The following is a 13,535-nucleotide window of genomic DNA, read 5'->3' as shown; positions in this document are numbered from 1 at the left end:
CTCAGCCTGGTGGTGCTGGCTCTCATACTCTCATTGGGAAAGAGATACAGGAGTATGAGAGTACATAGAAGATCCTTTGTGTGTGTGTGGGGGGGGGGGTGGGGGGTTGTAAAAGGGTCCTCAGTGATTTGGACAATGATGACTTTAGACAATGATCTTGGTAGATCATGTTGATGGGGGAAGGGGGTGTAGGGGTACGGAGACTCCAGTGATCCCTTCTGCCACTCTTACCATCTGATGGATTGACCTCCAATCCATTTCTCTGCAGCCAGCCCGGATGCTCTCGATAGAGCTTCTGTAGAAGGTTGACATGATGGTGGCCAGTAAACCAAACTTGTGATTGCAGTTACTAGTGGCGGTCCAGAGCCATGTTTGGAAGAGGTGCCATTGTGTTACAGCTGGTCCTCGGCTATGTGGGGTTTGCAAATTGTCTGGATTTCTCTGGGTTCTCTGGTTTTCCCTGACATTCCATAGACATGCAGGTTGATAGGTCAGTTGGCTAAAGTAAAATGATCTCTCGTGTTAGGTGAATGGTAGCTCGTTGTGGGGGAAGGGGTTGGTGTGAGAGTTGGGAAATGTGGGTGGAATACAATGGGATGAGTGGGGGATTGTTGATAATGAATACGAAATGATAAGTGTAGACTCAGTGCATCAAAGGCCTGCTTCTGTTGTATGACTGGGAACAGGGAATCTTCCTGGTTTCTGAACCAACATTGCTCTCTCATGCTTCTGCCAGCAACAAAATGAATTGTTCATTTATCTTATTGTTGTTCAGGGAACACTGCTGGAATAGTATTTTTTCGGCAGTGGTCATTTTATTTAAAAAAAATGGTTCATTGTGTTCAGGTAAATAAAATATCTTTAACCAAATTAATCAATTGCATCTTCCAAATTAGAAATGATTAATTATGTGCCAGCATCTTCCTCACTGTGAACGAAGTTTAAAAGCATTATTACATAAAAATGGATTAAATATTATGTGATAATTTTATGACAACTGATTGAGCTGCGTTTTTACACACATTAAATGCTAATTGCCCATTTGAATTGAGGATAACAACTCCCAACGTTGGTGATTTAGAGCTTGAACAACATTTAGAAAAAATTGAAAGATTCCAAAATTACTCAAGCTGAATCCTCATGTTTACAGAGTTACCATGCAGGGAGAGGGAAGAGATTGTGGCATGTTACACTTGGAATTTAGGAGTGACAAAAGAATGATGTTCAGAAGAGTAAAATCCATGATGACATATATGAAATAGAGATAAATAATGCAATAAAGAGAGGGATTAGAGACTACAAAAGAGAGAAAATTGATTTAACAGGTAGTAGAATCTTCTTGTATCCTACCAGATGAAGAAGCAGGGTGAATAACTTAACACAAAACAGGAGTACACTAATAAGACACATTTTGTTTTATAGTTCTGAACACTCCGTGTGACTGCCTGAAAGATGAAAGCAACAGCAAAACATCCACTACTGGCATTGTCATTGGAACCCACATTGGTGTCACATGTATCATCTTCTGTGTTCTATTCCTTGTGTTTGGATACCGTGGAAGGTATATAAAGAATACCAAAGCATGCTGAGAGCATTGCTTCCTCACAACACCATCCAGTAGCATATTTGTATTGCATGGGGGATATTGTGTGTGTAGTTGGGTGTACACGTGTACATGCATATGTCCATGTACATGACTTGGACCATGATAAATTGTACACCTGGAATCTGTATTGAATTCTGAAAGGATCAGGGTGCAGCTTGGAACATACAAGGATTTAAACATGGCAGGACATGTTGTAACATTCATATTATTCTCACTTGTATGCCCATATATGTTACTCTTTCCTGTTCTATTTTACTGTGTTACGAGCCCAAAGGACCCCAAAGCCCAGCAGCAATAGACATTCATCAAGGCAAGTAGTTACTTAAACAGAAGTTGTTTTTAATTATCTTTAAAAATGAAAACAGAATCAAAATTTAACTTATCTGTATTAACTTAACTAGCCCAACTTAACCCCCCCCCTTCTAATTCTAAGTGCACATGTATGTAATGTGTGTATAAATTTAAGAAAAGTTATTTGGTTCACAGTTCAATCTCACTTCTCATTCTTCCAAATTCACTGGTTGCAGGCAATTCTATACTGTACATAGAATTTAACATGTATAAAGTTCACCAGGCTTTGGTGTTCGAAAGGTAAATGCTTAGTGCTTTATAGGTTTGCAGAGAGAGATTTGTTGTTCCAGGATTTCCACAACTGAGGTACCTCCATTCGTCATCTCAATGTCTTGCTGATGAAACTTGCCCCATCAGGGTTCTCCAGATGATAACCTCTTTCTTTCAGGATACCAGAGAGTTCCTTTCTGTTCCACTTATTCCAAGAGAAACATCAGACAGATAGCACTTCCAGCCATCCGCCACTCTGGAGTTTTTGTTTCAGTTGCAACCAGCTTCTCCTGTTTGTTTCAGCTGTGACTTTCTCTGTCCATCTGAGATTTCAAACTGCCATCCACATGTCCTTTTCTCTCTCTCTCATTTACAAAACCCCCCTCCTTTTCCAGCAAATAATAGGAGTTAGTCTTCTGCTCCCATCTGTTGTTTTTAGGTAAACGAGAACCCAGAAGTGACCTTTCTGTGCACTCTGTCAAAACCCTTTCAAAGAACTTTCAACAGCCAGAGTGTCTCCAGTCCACTCATTTCATATAACCATATAATCATTTACGGAGCAGAAACAGGCCATGTTGGCCTTTCGAGTCTGCACCAGTTCACTGATTTTGTGCGCCCCCTTTAGGCAATGGTCCCGTTCTTCTTCTTCTTAACCAGGGTCTCAATATCTCTTGAAAACCAAGGTTCCAAACACCTTCCCTACATCTTACCTGTAATTCTGACAGGAACATACGAACTCTGTAGTCACAAAATTTCATCTCAGAAGGCTCCCCGCTTACCAACCTTTGCACTTACTTTTTTTCTCTCCCCGATAATATTTGATAATTTGCAAACTAGGCAAAGTTGTTTTGGCGGCTGAAACACTGGAAGCACATGCAACAAAGTGCAACATTTTCACAGATGGTTACAATGCGAACTGTCAATAAATTCCCAAATTTCTCTATTTTCTGTTTCATTACAATAAAAGAATCTTGAATAGAACGAATTTCTCCACATGACATCATTTCAATTAGCACCTACTTATGAAATGTGCATAGCATTCTCCATAGTTTCTGTAAATTCACTGAATATGAATTCTTCAGTATTTCAAATAAGATCTGTTTTAAAGCGTATGTATGTATGTAACCTACTCTAATTTTACCAATTGATATACAAATATTATCACACCTGTAAATAGACTGAATATATAGAAGAAATATAAAGAATGTCTTCACCAGATAAAATAAATGATATTTTCATGAATTATGAACTGTCTATCCTTTTGGGCTTGTGCTTGTAGGTTGCTCATGTGTAAAAATGTTGATGATGGTCTGGCATCTGCTCAGGGTCCATCTAGGGCCCAGAGAAACTCACAAGGAATTGTCCTGAATGGAGGAACTGGGAGAGGCAGGGAAGAGTTCACAGCCAACAGGAAAATGGCTGATATAAATGAGCTGGAAAGATTGTTTCCGAATGAACACCAGCACAAAGGAATTATGGTAAGATCTGCTTGTGAGAATCAACTGAAATGTAATAAATCTGTGTGGCATGTCCATAACAAAATTAAGCAATTTAAAGTCTACAGTAATGAGACACTGAATACACTGGACAACAATTTTTTTTCCAAAGATTTGCTTCCTGAAAAAAATTGGGGATTATGATGGGAAACTTCAAACTGAACACAAAGATAATTTCAGGTTTGCTGAATCACGTAGGAAGTTGGAGAAACATTTAATTAACTTGTGTTGAATTTATCCTGTTTAATCATATAATGATGCTGACTCATAGCATTAGTTCAACTGACCTAAAAATGTTTTGCCGCTGAGTTTTGTTTGTACTCGGCATCTGATGCCTCTTGTGCCAGTATTGAACAATAGTCGGCCAGCATTGATGGATTCCAGTTGCCCTGATACCACTTTTGCATGGTCACAATGTCCTGGTGAAACCTTTCACCATGTTCGTCACTGACTGCACCAAGATCAGCCGGGGAAGAAGTCCAAGTGTGAAAACAGAAAATGAACTTCAATGACATTACATTTCATGATTTTGCATGCTTGAAGTAGACTTAAAATGCGGCAAAATATGAAATCACAAAAATAGGTTATATCTAAAAAAAAGTGTGTGATAGGAAAACCATAAGATGATTTTTTTGTGATCAGCAGCTAAAAACCCATAAAATACACCCAAAGGTTTTCAGGAAGAAAAATCCTCATTGTCCAGTGATATTCTTTCCACTACAACACCTGGTGTTGCTTTATTGGGGAGTGAAAGAAGATTGAGATCCAACACTGGAGATGGAGATTCATCCTCAGTCAAACATGCTAAACATTCTGCACTCTGTTCACCTTCTAAAATCTCAGCTGCTAATTACAATGAACAGCTAATCCTGTAAATGCAGTTTATCACACACAATCACGGGCCAATTTCTACCAGTTTATTTCATAGGGTAGCCCTTACACTGTATAAAGCTATGAGGTATAGGTCAGTATTGAATGAAAGGTAGCAGATAGACCTTCTAACTGTTCTTGTTACTATGGAAAATTTGTTAGATTTGCTGGGAAATTATTTTTGCAAATTGTTGAAATGCTAATGTGTTGTTATTCTCTGCAATTTTACTCCCAGTATGCATTAAATTATAGCATCATTCTTGCATTACCTCATGACATTACCTCTGCCCATTGAGTCTATACCAGCTCATTTAATGAATAGATGACAGTGGTATAAGAGAAGACGTAGGAGATTTTGTTTTGTTTTGAGGTAATAACTTTTTTTAACATTTATTATCTCTCCATTTTTGTTTTGTATTTCTGTGTACAACAGTCAAATAACATCTCACCCATCTCAGAAGAACAACCCAGCCTGATCTGCCAGAATTCTGGATTTCCACTGGACGAGTTTGTTGTGATTCAGGAACAGGACGCTACCTTTGACACTGTTGTGCAGTGCTCTCTTGACTGCTCTGAATTAAACACAAAACAGCTCAGTTTTTCAGTAACAAAAGACAATAGTTCAGTAACTACCGAGTGAAACTTTGAGAGAGTCCAAGTCTCCTTGCCTACCTGTAGGCTTATTGCTGAAACTGACATGGTAATATTTATCATTATTCTATCTGATGGCATCTATTCCAGGGCTATCTATCTCAGGTTGTCTCCTGGTGAAAATTTGGTGAAAATCAGGTCTGTTTGTATCCTTAAAAACTCAGGCATGTTGAAATGAAGGTACATGGGTGCAGTTTTTTTCTAACCCTCAGTAGATACATCCCAAGACCTCCACACACCAGATTTTCACCAAGTACAAACATTTGCTGATTTGTTGGCCTGCTGGTCCTTAGTTTTGCAGTGTAATTGTTGCTTTGAAAAGAAATAACCACCACCTTCAGGAAAGCAAGGACACAGCAGGTCTCCACACAGGGATTCAATGGATTTTTCTCAGTGCAGTCAATCTTAGCCTCAAGTTCATTAGATTCAGCAATGGATTCTGAACAAACAAAATGACTGGTGAGGCCTACGTGTAGGCTGCCTATAAGACTTGGAGAAACAACTCAAAGAAAAGTTTGTTGCATATAAACTACCTCAACCGTATTGAATGTCTTCTAAGGAAGCTGTCCAATTGGTATCTTCCTTTCAACAAGTAGAATAGCACTTGATCAGTACAGATGCAGTGCTACCTCAAGGCCTCACTCATCTGCCATATGCCCTGAAAGAGAAACAAAAAGCACTTCCAAATATAAAGAGAAACATTCTACCTCAAATTTTATAGAACTCCGTTCTGTGTTGTGGGAGTGTTTCCCCTTCAATGTTGTATGTGATGATTTAACCAAATGTCCGGCCTTCTCAGGACAAGGCATTTTTATTTTGTATGTTACACTGTATATAGCCATGTCTTATGTGTTTGCATAATTTTTCACATAACAAAGGTGTTTATTCTTGTTGATTGTAATGGTCATTGAAGAATTGTTCTGTTCATCGTTCTTTGCTCAAGAACTTCACCAAAGACAAGCTTTGGAAGAGAAACCAACAAGTTTCTGGCTTTCGTTTCACAGCAGCTCACACACTGCTGTGCAGAGCCAGTCATCGTGCTCATCTGCCTCTGTTAGATCAGAGCACATTCTAAACAGAAGGACAATGTAGCCAGTGTTGAGCCCAACATTCCCAGCCCTGACTCCTGCCAGACCTCCCACTCACATTCAAAAGAATCAGCAAGCCTTGGAAAAGAAGGTTGGCCTGCTGACTTAACGCATTTTCATTCAGCCTCTGCTCGACCTCTGCTCGACGAGGGGAGTCATTGATATCAACCAGCCAGGTTTGGTGTGGGGTGAAAAGCAGAATGTCTCTGCACCGTGTCAATTGAATCAGAACATCACACAGGGATGTCTCAGCCGGAGGAATAGGATCAGCAGAGTTGCTTCGGAGGAAAAGAACCGTATAAATCACAGATGTGAAGTCAAGTGTTACGAGAAGGAGCTGGGCCTTAGGCTTATTGACCTCTGTGATGACATGCCTGAAAAACAGCAGTACTTTAAATCAGAACTTTCTTATTGGTATATTTGCAGTTTTATTGTTCCTCAGAGTTGATGCCTGTGTATCTATGCTCTTTAAGGTAACTGAGGTCTGAGTGGGTAAGGTCTAAGTCGCTGTGATGACACAATTTGTGTGCAGTTATATTTTTGCAAATGTTAAATGAAAATTATTTGTTTCTTTGAAGCCTTATACTTGCAGTTTTATTAGATGGCATTCAGTCATTTATCTACCTCAGTATTATTAGCCAGATCCTCCTGGTATCTTGTACTTTACGTTCTTGCAATTCACTAACACAAATCAATTTCAGATTTTAATTTTCATCTTCAGACTTCAATTGCTACCATTTTTATGTTTGTAAAATTATTATGAGCCAGTTAATGTGAAGGAGACGTGCTGAGAAATTGGATTTGATCTTCCTTTGGTGTTCAGCATTAATGTCCACTAAGTTTTTTTGAAAAGATTTGTGATATTGGTAAAAAAAAAATCTGTTAAAAGCATAATTTAGGCCTCTTGCTCCCAGATGTAGTAAATAAAAGATACCATCACTGTGTTGAATGTTGAGAAGTGAGTTGGACCTTGAATAACCCATAACATGGCATCTGCAATGTGGCATCAGTAGACATTGTCCTGGAGGTGAAGACAAATATGGGATGGATGGGAAGGTGGGCACGCAGTTCTCCCCATGTATCCACCCCATGATCATTTGACCTAATCAGATCCCATACCATAGTTGGCATTGATGCTCTGAGGTGCCAAATGACCAAAGTTGTTTTGAACAAAGAACTTGCTGTCAGTGAAGGTAGCTCCACAAAACGATTATCATAATGTCCACAGCTAACACAGCAGATACTGTCCACCAGTGTGTATGGGTGTCATAGTTCAGACCTTTTCATTGCTATTTCTTGCATGATCTGTCTCTGAGTGAACAATCAACATTTTAGGTTTCCATCCAAAAATTCCAGTCTACCTCAAAAGTAGTGTTAGTGTGGACTGTGCAACAGGTGATGTCATCATTTGATTCCTGATGAGTACTATTCACTGTAAGATGGATCACGTATGGAAGTACTGGGGTCAATTTCCCAAATGGTATGACTGCCCCTTGAAATTAGCGCTGGCACAGTCTAATTAGTCCAATTTCTCAGCTACAATTCCTATGTTACAGTGTAACCAGAAAGAATTGTCCAATACTCATGTTCATCCATATTTTTAAGGCTGGCTCTTTGAGTGCTGCATTAAATATTTTATTGAGGTTCTCGTGCTCTGAAAGATTCACGCTCACTGTTACAAAATTGTGAGGAAGTGTTCCCTGATGTTTCCCCATGGTGAATCCTGAGAAATATTCCACCAATGTCACCTGCCCAAACTTTTAATTGACAGAAACTAGAGATCAAGGCACGGAAAATGAGAGGGTAGAAGGAGCCATTCACTCGATTCTTGGGCTCCTGGGCTATTGCTTAAATGCATGTTGTGAGAAATCACCCCTACAGATTAACTGTGAGATCGGAGGACCGTGCCATATGAAATAGGAGGACCATGCTATGAGTAAATTGGAAAGTACTTATTATTGCCACAAATGCAACTCTGAAATTGTCACAAATTCAAGGTCAAAATAAAGAGAACAAATCAAAGGCAGTCGCAGGTGTGACACGTTGGGGGAAGGAGTTGGCGCATTGTTGGTTTTGTCCTTACACTGTTATATACACTGTGTTCCATCGCTGTAATTATCAGACTCTATGTGACAAGCTCTGGTATGGAGCTCTGTCTACTTTAGTCCCATGACCTGACAATACACCGGGGGTTATGGCTATCTCAGGGATGCATCATCGATTGCTTCTGTTGTTCAGTACAAAGTTGACAGGGTATTTTGGTACGGTTAGTCTGAAAGTATTTATTTGTAAGGCTCTATTTTGCTGTCTTGATGATGGAGAAATACTGAGCAAGCTATTTCTGTTTGGTCGTGGGCTTCCACTCTCGACTGGCACACTCCAGGATGTTTAAGGGACTGGAAATGTAACTATTTTACAAGAATATTGTGTATTTAAGAAAGCTTTGTTCAGCTGAATGGATGCAGTAGAATTAACAAAGTTAATTTTGAAGAATGGAAGGCGAATGGTATGTTTTGGAGCAAAACTTTTTTGTTCAAAATGTTCTCAATATATTTTACTTCCTTTTTAAAGCTAGAGATTGGATGTCTGTTAAATTGCACCAGAGCAGATCACCTAGCTATGACTGCTTCCATATTTGGAAAGACCAACTGGAATTGCTAATTCAGCCGTGGTGCAAAATCCACTGAGTGTCCGATGCTACCACTTTTAGGTTTACAGAGCAGGCAGAAAATTGGATTCCCATCAAATCACAGTGTTGGCGCTGATTCATTAGAAAGGGAAAAAGTGAGGTTTTTTTTACATTGGTCACTGTCTGTTATAGCCACAGTTAAGGTTTTGTGCTTGTTTTGGTGAATGAAATTTTTTGAAGATTTTGTTTTTTGAGAAATGCAGTTTTTGTCTTTAATTTTCAGTATTATGATTACATTTGCTGGGATTTTTGAGCATATTTAGAGTTAGATTTATTAGTTAATATATTATAATTTTTAAAACACGAATGTCTACATTTTATTAGGGTCTGATATATATTTAAGATCAACATGTGGATAATACTGTTCCAAAAATAATAGTAAAACGGGTCTTTATTGGTATCATGCAGATCCACACAACACAATTGCATTTTCCAGAGAAACATTGGGGCTTATTCCCTCCCCGAGTCAATTTGTTGGTTCTTTGCTTTTCATGTTCCAGTGTGGACACATTGTGATGAATGGCCTTTTGTGACAGACATTTCGATGATTCTTGTCATGAAGACCACAAACTGAAATATCCAATTAGCCCCTGGAGTTTGATTATTTTACTTGGATGCTGTCTAATGTATGCAGAAACCAAATAGGAGAATACAGTTGGGGGAACTTGAACCCACACCACTTAGAAGGAATGAGGAAGGATTGGGATTGTAGGGGGAAAAAATGGCAGGAAAGAGAATGGGAACTTCATCCATGCCATCTGGTTTGGTTAAAATTGCCTCCAATCTTCTATTTTTGGGGGCAAAGTGGAAATGCTTGTTGAAATTGAAGACTCAATTCCCAAATAAAAACTGGATACACTCAGCAGATAGGTGAACACCTATATGTGAAACCGTTAATGTTTCTATTTTAAATTTCGACATCCAGCACTGTAGCAGGCCCTTCTGGGCCACAAGCCTGTGCCACCCAATTGCACTCAATTGGATAAGTTTTAACAGCACTCTGCAAACCATGCTGCCCCTAACTGCTTCTGGTTGATGATCTTCTGATGCAAAGTTATTGACCGAAATGAAAATTCTGTTTCTCTCTCCAAAGATGTTACCTGGGCCTGTGGAGTGTTTTTTGTCTTTATTTCAGATTTCCAGCATCTGCATTTTTAAAAGTTTTTCAGTTGTTCAAAGCTATGTAGCAACTACCTTATTAGGGGAAATGCTACACAGGGCAAAAATTAATAATGAAATGTATAATAATTGCTCGCTGTCAATTAATGGGACCCTTTCCTGAGAGGATCATAGGCCTAAGTGCTGTCATGCAGGATCAACCTTTAATCAACTTCCAGTGTCACCAGCATTTGATTTATTTCCAGATGTCCTACTGTGAATTCACTGGAGAGTGGGTGTTACAGTTGAACTGTTAGGAAGGGAGTTGGGTGGTAGAGGAAAAAACTCAAGTTGTGCTAATGTTAATTCATTAAAGGGAGGGCTACTATGTCATTAACCAAGTTTTTAATGACCACGGTATCTCACTTTGCTCAAGGTCTCAACAGAACTTTCCGGAGATGTGAGTAGGTAAAAATGACCCACAAAAATGATGTTGGTGTAATGCTCCATTCATTTTATATATTTAAATCTATCAGAGAAACAAAGAGAACATTTTGTAACCATTGTAAGGAGCTAGGCCTGCTGACTTATGGCACCGGATTGTAAACAGTTATCCATAAAAAGGCTGAGGTAGCTTTTAAATAAAATGTCTCCTGCTGTCAAAATCTCATCCATGGGCTTTGTGAACATGAGATTTCAGCTGCATTATGTTCACAACATGAAGGTGTTGGACCAAAATCTCGAGGTCTTTCACCACCCAAGTTCAAAGCACTTTCCTCTCATATCAACATTGTTCCTTGTGTGAATGTTCATATGATTGTTTTCTTTGTACAATAGCAGATCCTGTTTTTGTAGTTCAAATTGTTTAGTGTGTGAAACTATAATTAAGATAAAATAAAATAGTGTTAGTCAATGAATTCTCAATTGGTGTTTGTGACTTTTTGCCTGTGATAATTTGGTTGTGGAATACAGTAAAAGCCCTGGTATCTGGAATTCAAGCAACTGGCAAAAAAAAATTGAGTAAAATAAATTAAAAAAGAATGAAACAATAGGTAAAAAAAAATGTTCTCTAAAATAACACATAAACCTTCAGTGAAGATGGGAGCAAATATTCAGCCAGCGGAGGGGGGGCCTTGGCTGTGTTTTGCTCGTAGCAGCTGTTTGAATAAAATTGTGTGAAATAGCAATGATGTCGCCCAGGATGAAGAGCTGGTTGATGCCGCTCGCCATTGGGGTGACTCTCTTAAAGTGTCTCCTTATCCCTGCTTCGTAAGTCGCCCCAGTCAGAGTTTTATCTGTAAATTTGGGGAGGGGGAGGTTAATTATCTATAATGTTATTGTTCATCTTTCAGGCAGCTCCGTGGAGGGGGAGGAACCTGCAGATACAGCGGAGGTTCAATGTTTTCAAAGAATGTGACTGAAAATAAAGTAAAATGCTTTCAGGTTCATATATTCATGCAAGTGAAGTTTCTTCAGTGTAAGTACAGTCTAGAATTTTTGTCTTTTAAACTGTTTATTTTTAATGTAAGAGCTAGTTTCAAGCAACCAGAAAATACATTTATCTGGTATCCACCAATCCCCATTGGTGCTGGATACTAGGGGTTTTACTGTACTGTATATCTAAGGCAGAGAACAATAGATTTTGGATATTATAGAAACCATGTGAAAAACAATTATGTTATTACAGAAAAATGTTGCTGAGGTAAAAGATTAGCCCTAATTGCATAGAGCCTGGAAACAGGCCCTTCAGCCCAATTTGCCCGTACTGACCAAAATGTCCCACCCACCTGCATTTGGCCCATATCCCTTGAAACATGCATCCACAGCTCCATCACCTACCTGAATCTTGATGACAGGCAAAGTATCAGAGTATCTGTAATTGACAATTTTTATGAGGAGCCTGCAAAAACACAGCCTCCAATGCCAGCCAGGTTATCCTCTCCACACTCTAAATCTTAAGGTAAACACATCCAGGAGAGCTCAGTGGAGCTTGTGCACAAGGTCCCCTCACTCCCTTTCACGTGAAGCTGCCAGTACTGACTTAAGATCTATATGAATGAATTAACTTTTGCTTCAGTGTCTTGCTGAAACACTTCTTCGTGATGAACTTAAAGCGCTTGCAGTTTTACATAAAATGCATCTTCTGCGAGATCTTCACTCCGCAGGTGTAATGAGTGATCACCCTGTGAGGTCTTATGAGATCATGTAATTTCTTTCAGCATTGGTTCAATGTGTGAGGATTCTCAATTCTGGAGGATTGAGATAACTGTTATCACCTCTCCACAGGATTCTCTGCTGGTGTTCTTGGTTCCTCTTGTGTGCTGAACCTTTCTCTTGGCACATATCCTCATGTTGTGGGGTGTTAAAACAACAATTTTGCTCTCAATGCCAGCAAGGCCAAGGAATTTATCTTGGTCTTCAGGAAAGGGAGACAAGGTGGACAGTCACCCTGTGCAGTAACTCATGGTGCCACCCACTCTCACCTCCCCACCCATGGATCTCCTCCTGTACCCGACCAGACAGAATCCTTAGTAATTTTTTTTGTACTCATGTTACTTGTAAATCGTAATTCCCATATATCACTGAATGTAATGACAATAGTTGTGAGATAAACATCTAACAAAATTTAAATTATACCTTTAAATTACAATATCATATACACAGCCGAAATGTATTCTTCTCCTTCTTTTCCTTTCATTGCTTACTTCATTCTTTAAAAAGGTATTGATAACTGTTCACAAATACTATTTACCACAATATTGTAGCTAAAACACTAGAACATTTTACAAAAACAGAGACTATAAAAAACACCAACACCAACAAAAATGCTTGTGGTGCAGACTAAACCGCATGATTCAAAGTGTCGTTCTCATTAGGTTCTGACCAGAGCGCATAAAAGGTAAATTAACATAGAGTTTTATCCCTGTAGGTATATTGATACATATAAGCTGGGCTTATAAAAGATGTTTTTGATGTTATAACGACAGGGATATTTTTATCAAAAGTGATACATTTCTGCTGAAACACTGCACAGAATTTTATAGACAGTCATTTTGGTGTCAATTCCTCTGGTGCAGACCATGCCCCCCGAGTGACGCCAGTTCATATGGCAGCGGAGAGGGTTCCTCACCTGGGGCCAGAACAACGTGAAGAAGCTACACCAGTATCCCTACTTGGTAGGGAGTCTGAGAAGATTCAGCAAATGTGAACTGCTCTAACAAACTTTTACAGGTGAACTGTAGCATGGCCTGGTTCATCAACTCAAGCGTCGAGGAACGTAGAAGACTGCAGAAAGTGGCACACCTAGACAAGTCTATCAGTGGCCATTGGATGCTCTTAGTCTGAGTGTATGACTGCGTGAATTATTGTAGCAGAATGTAACCACTGTACAAACAGGCATTGTGTGGGTGTACTGATGATACAACAGACTTCAGCTGTAGTAGGAAATGATAGGTTCACAGATAGGAACGGTATGG

The 13,535-nt window shown here is 39.2% G+C and overlaps 1 protein-coding gene across 2 annotated transcripts in view; it reads left to right on the top strand.

Moving 5' to 3' along the window:
• igdcc3 (immunoglobulin superfamily, DCC subclass, member 3) overlaps positions 1 to 11,494 on the top strand; it is a 137,847-nt gene extending 126,353 nt beyond the window's left edge. Inside the window, exons 12-14 of one of the 2 annotated variants that reach the window (XM_069911963.1) lie at positions 1,423 to 1,561; positions 3,447 to 3,645; positions 11,412 to 11,494. In XM_069911963.1, coding sequence (XP_069768064.1) covers positions 1,423 to 1,561; positions 3,447 to 3,645; positions 11,412 to 11,480 — 407 coding nt within the window. In that variant the 3' untranslated portion in view covers positions 11,481 to 11,494. Of the gene's footprint in view, positions 1 to 1,422; positions 1,562 to 3,446; positions 3,646 to 4,966; positions 5,414 to 11,411 lie in introns of those variants that run through there. The other variant, XM_069911962.1, reaches the window with a different exon arrangement.
• The last annotated feature ends 2,041 nt before the right edge of the window (positions 11,495 to 13,535 follow it).

This window comes from Narcine bancroftii, chromosome 14 (genome assembly GCF_036971445.1).
Source record: "Narcine bancroftii isolate sNarBan1 chromosome 14, sNarBan1.hap1, whole genome shotgun sequence".
Lineage (NCBI taxonomy): Eukaryota > Metazoa > Chordata > Chondrichthyes > Torpediniformes > Narcinidae > Narcine > Narcine bancroftii.
Note: the sequence above shows the minus strand (reverse complement) of the source record. Positions and strands in the feature narration are given on the sequence as shown.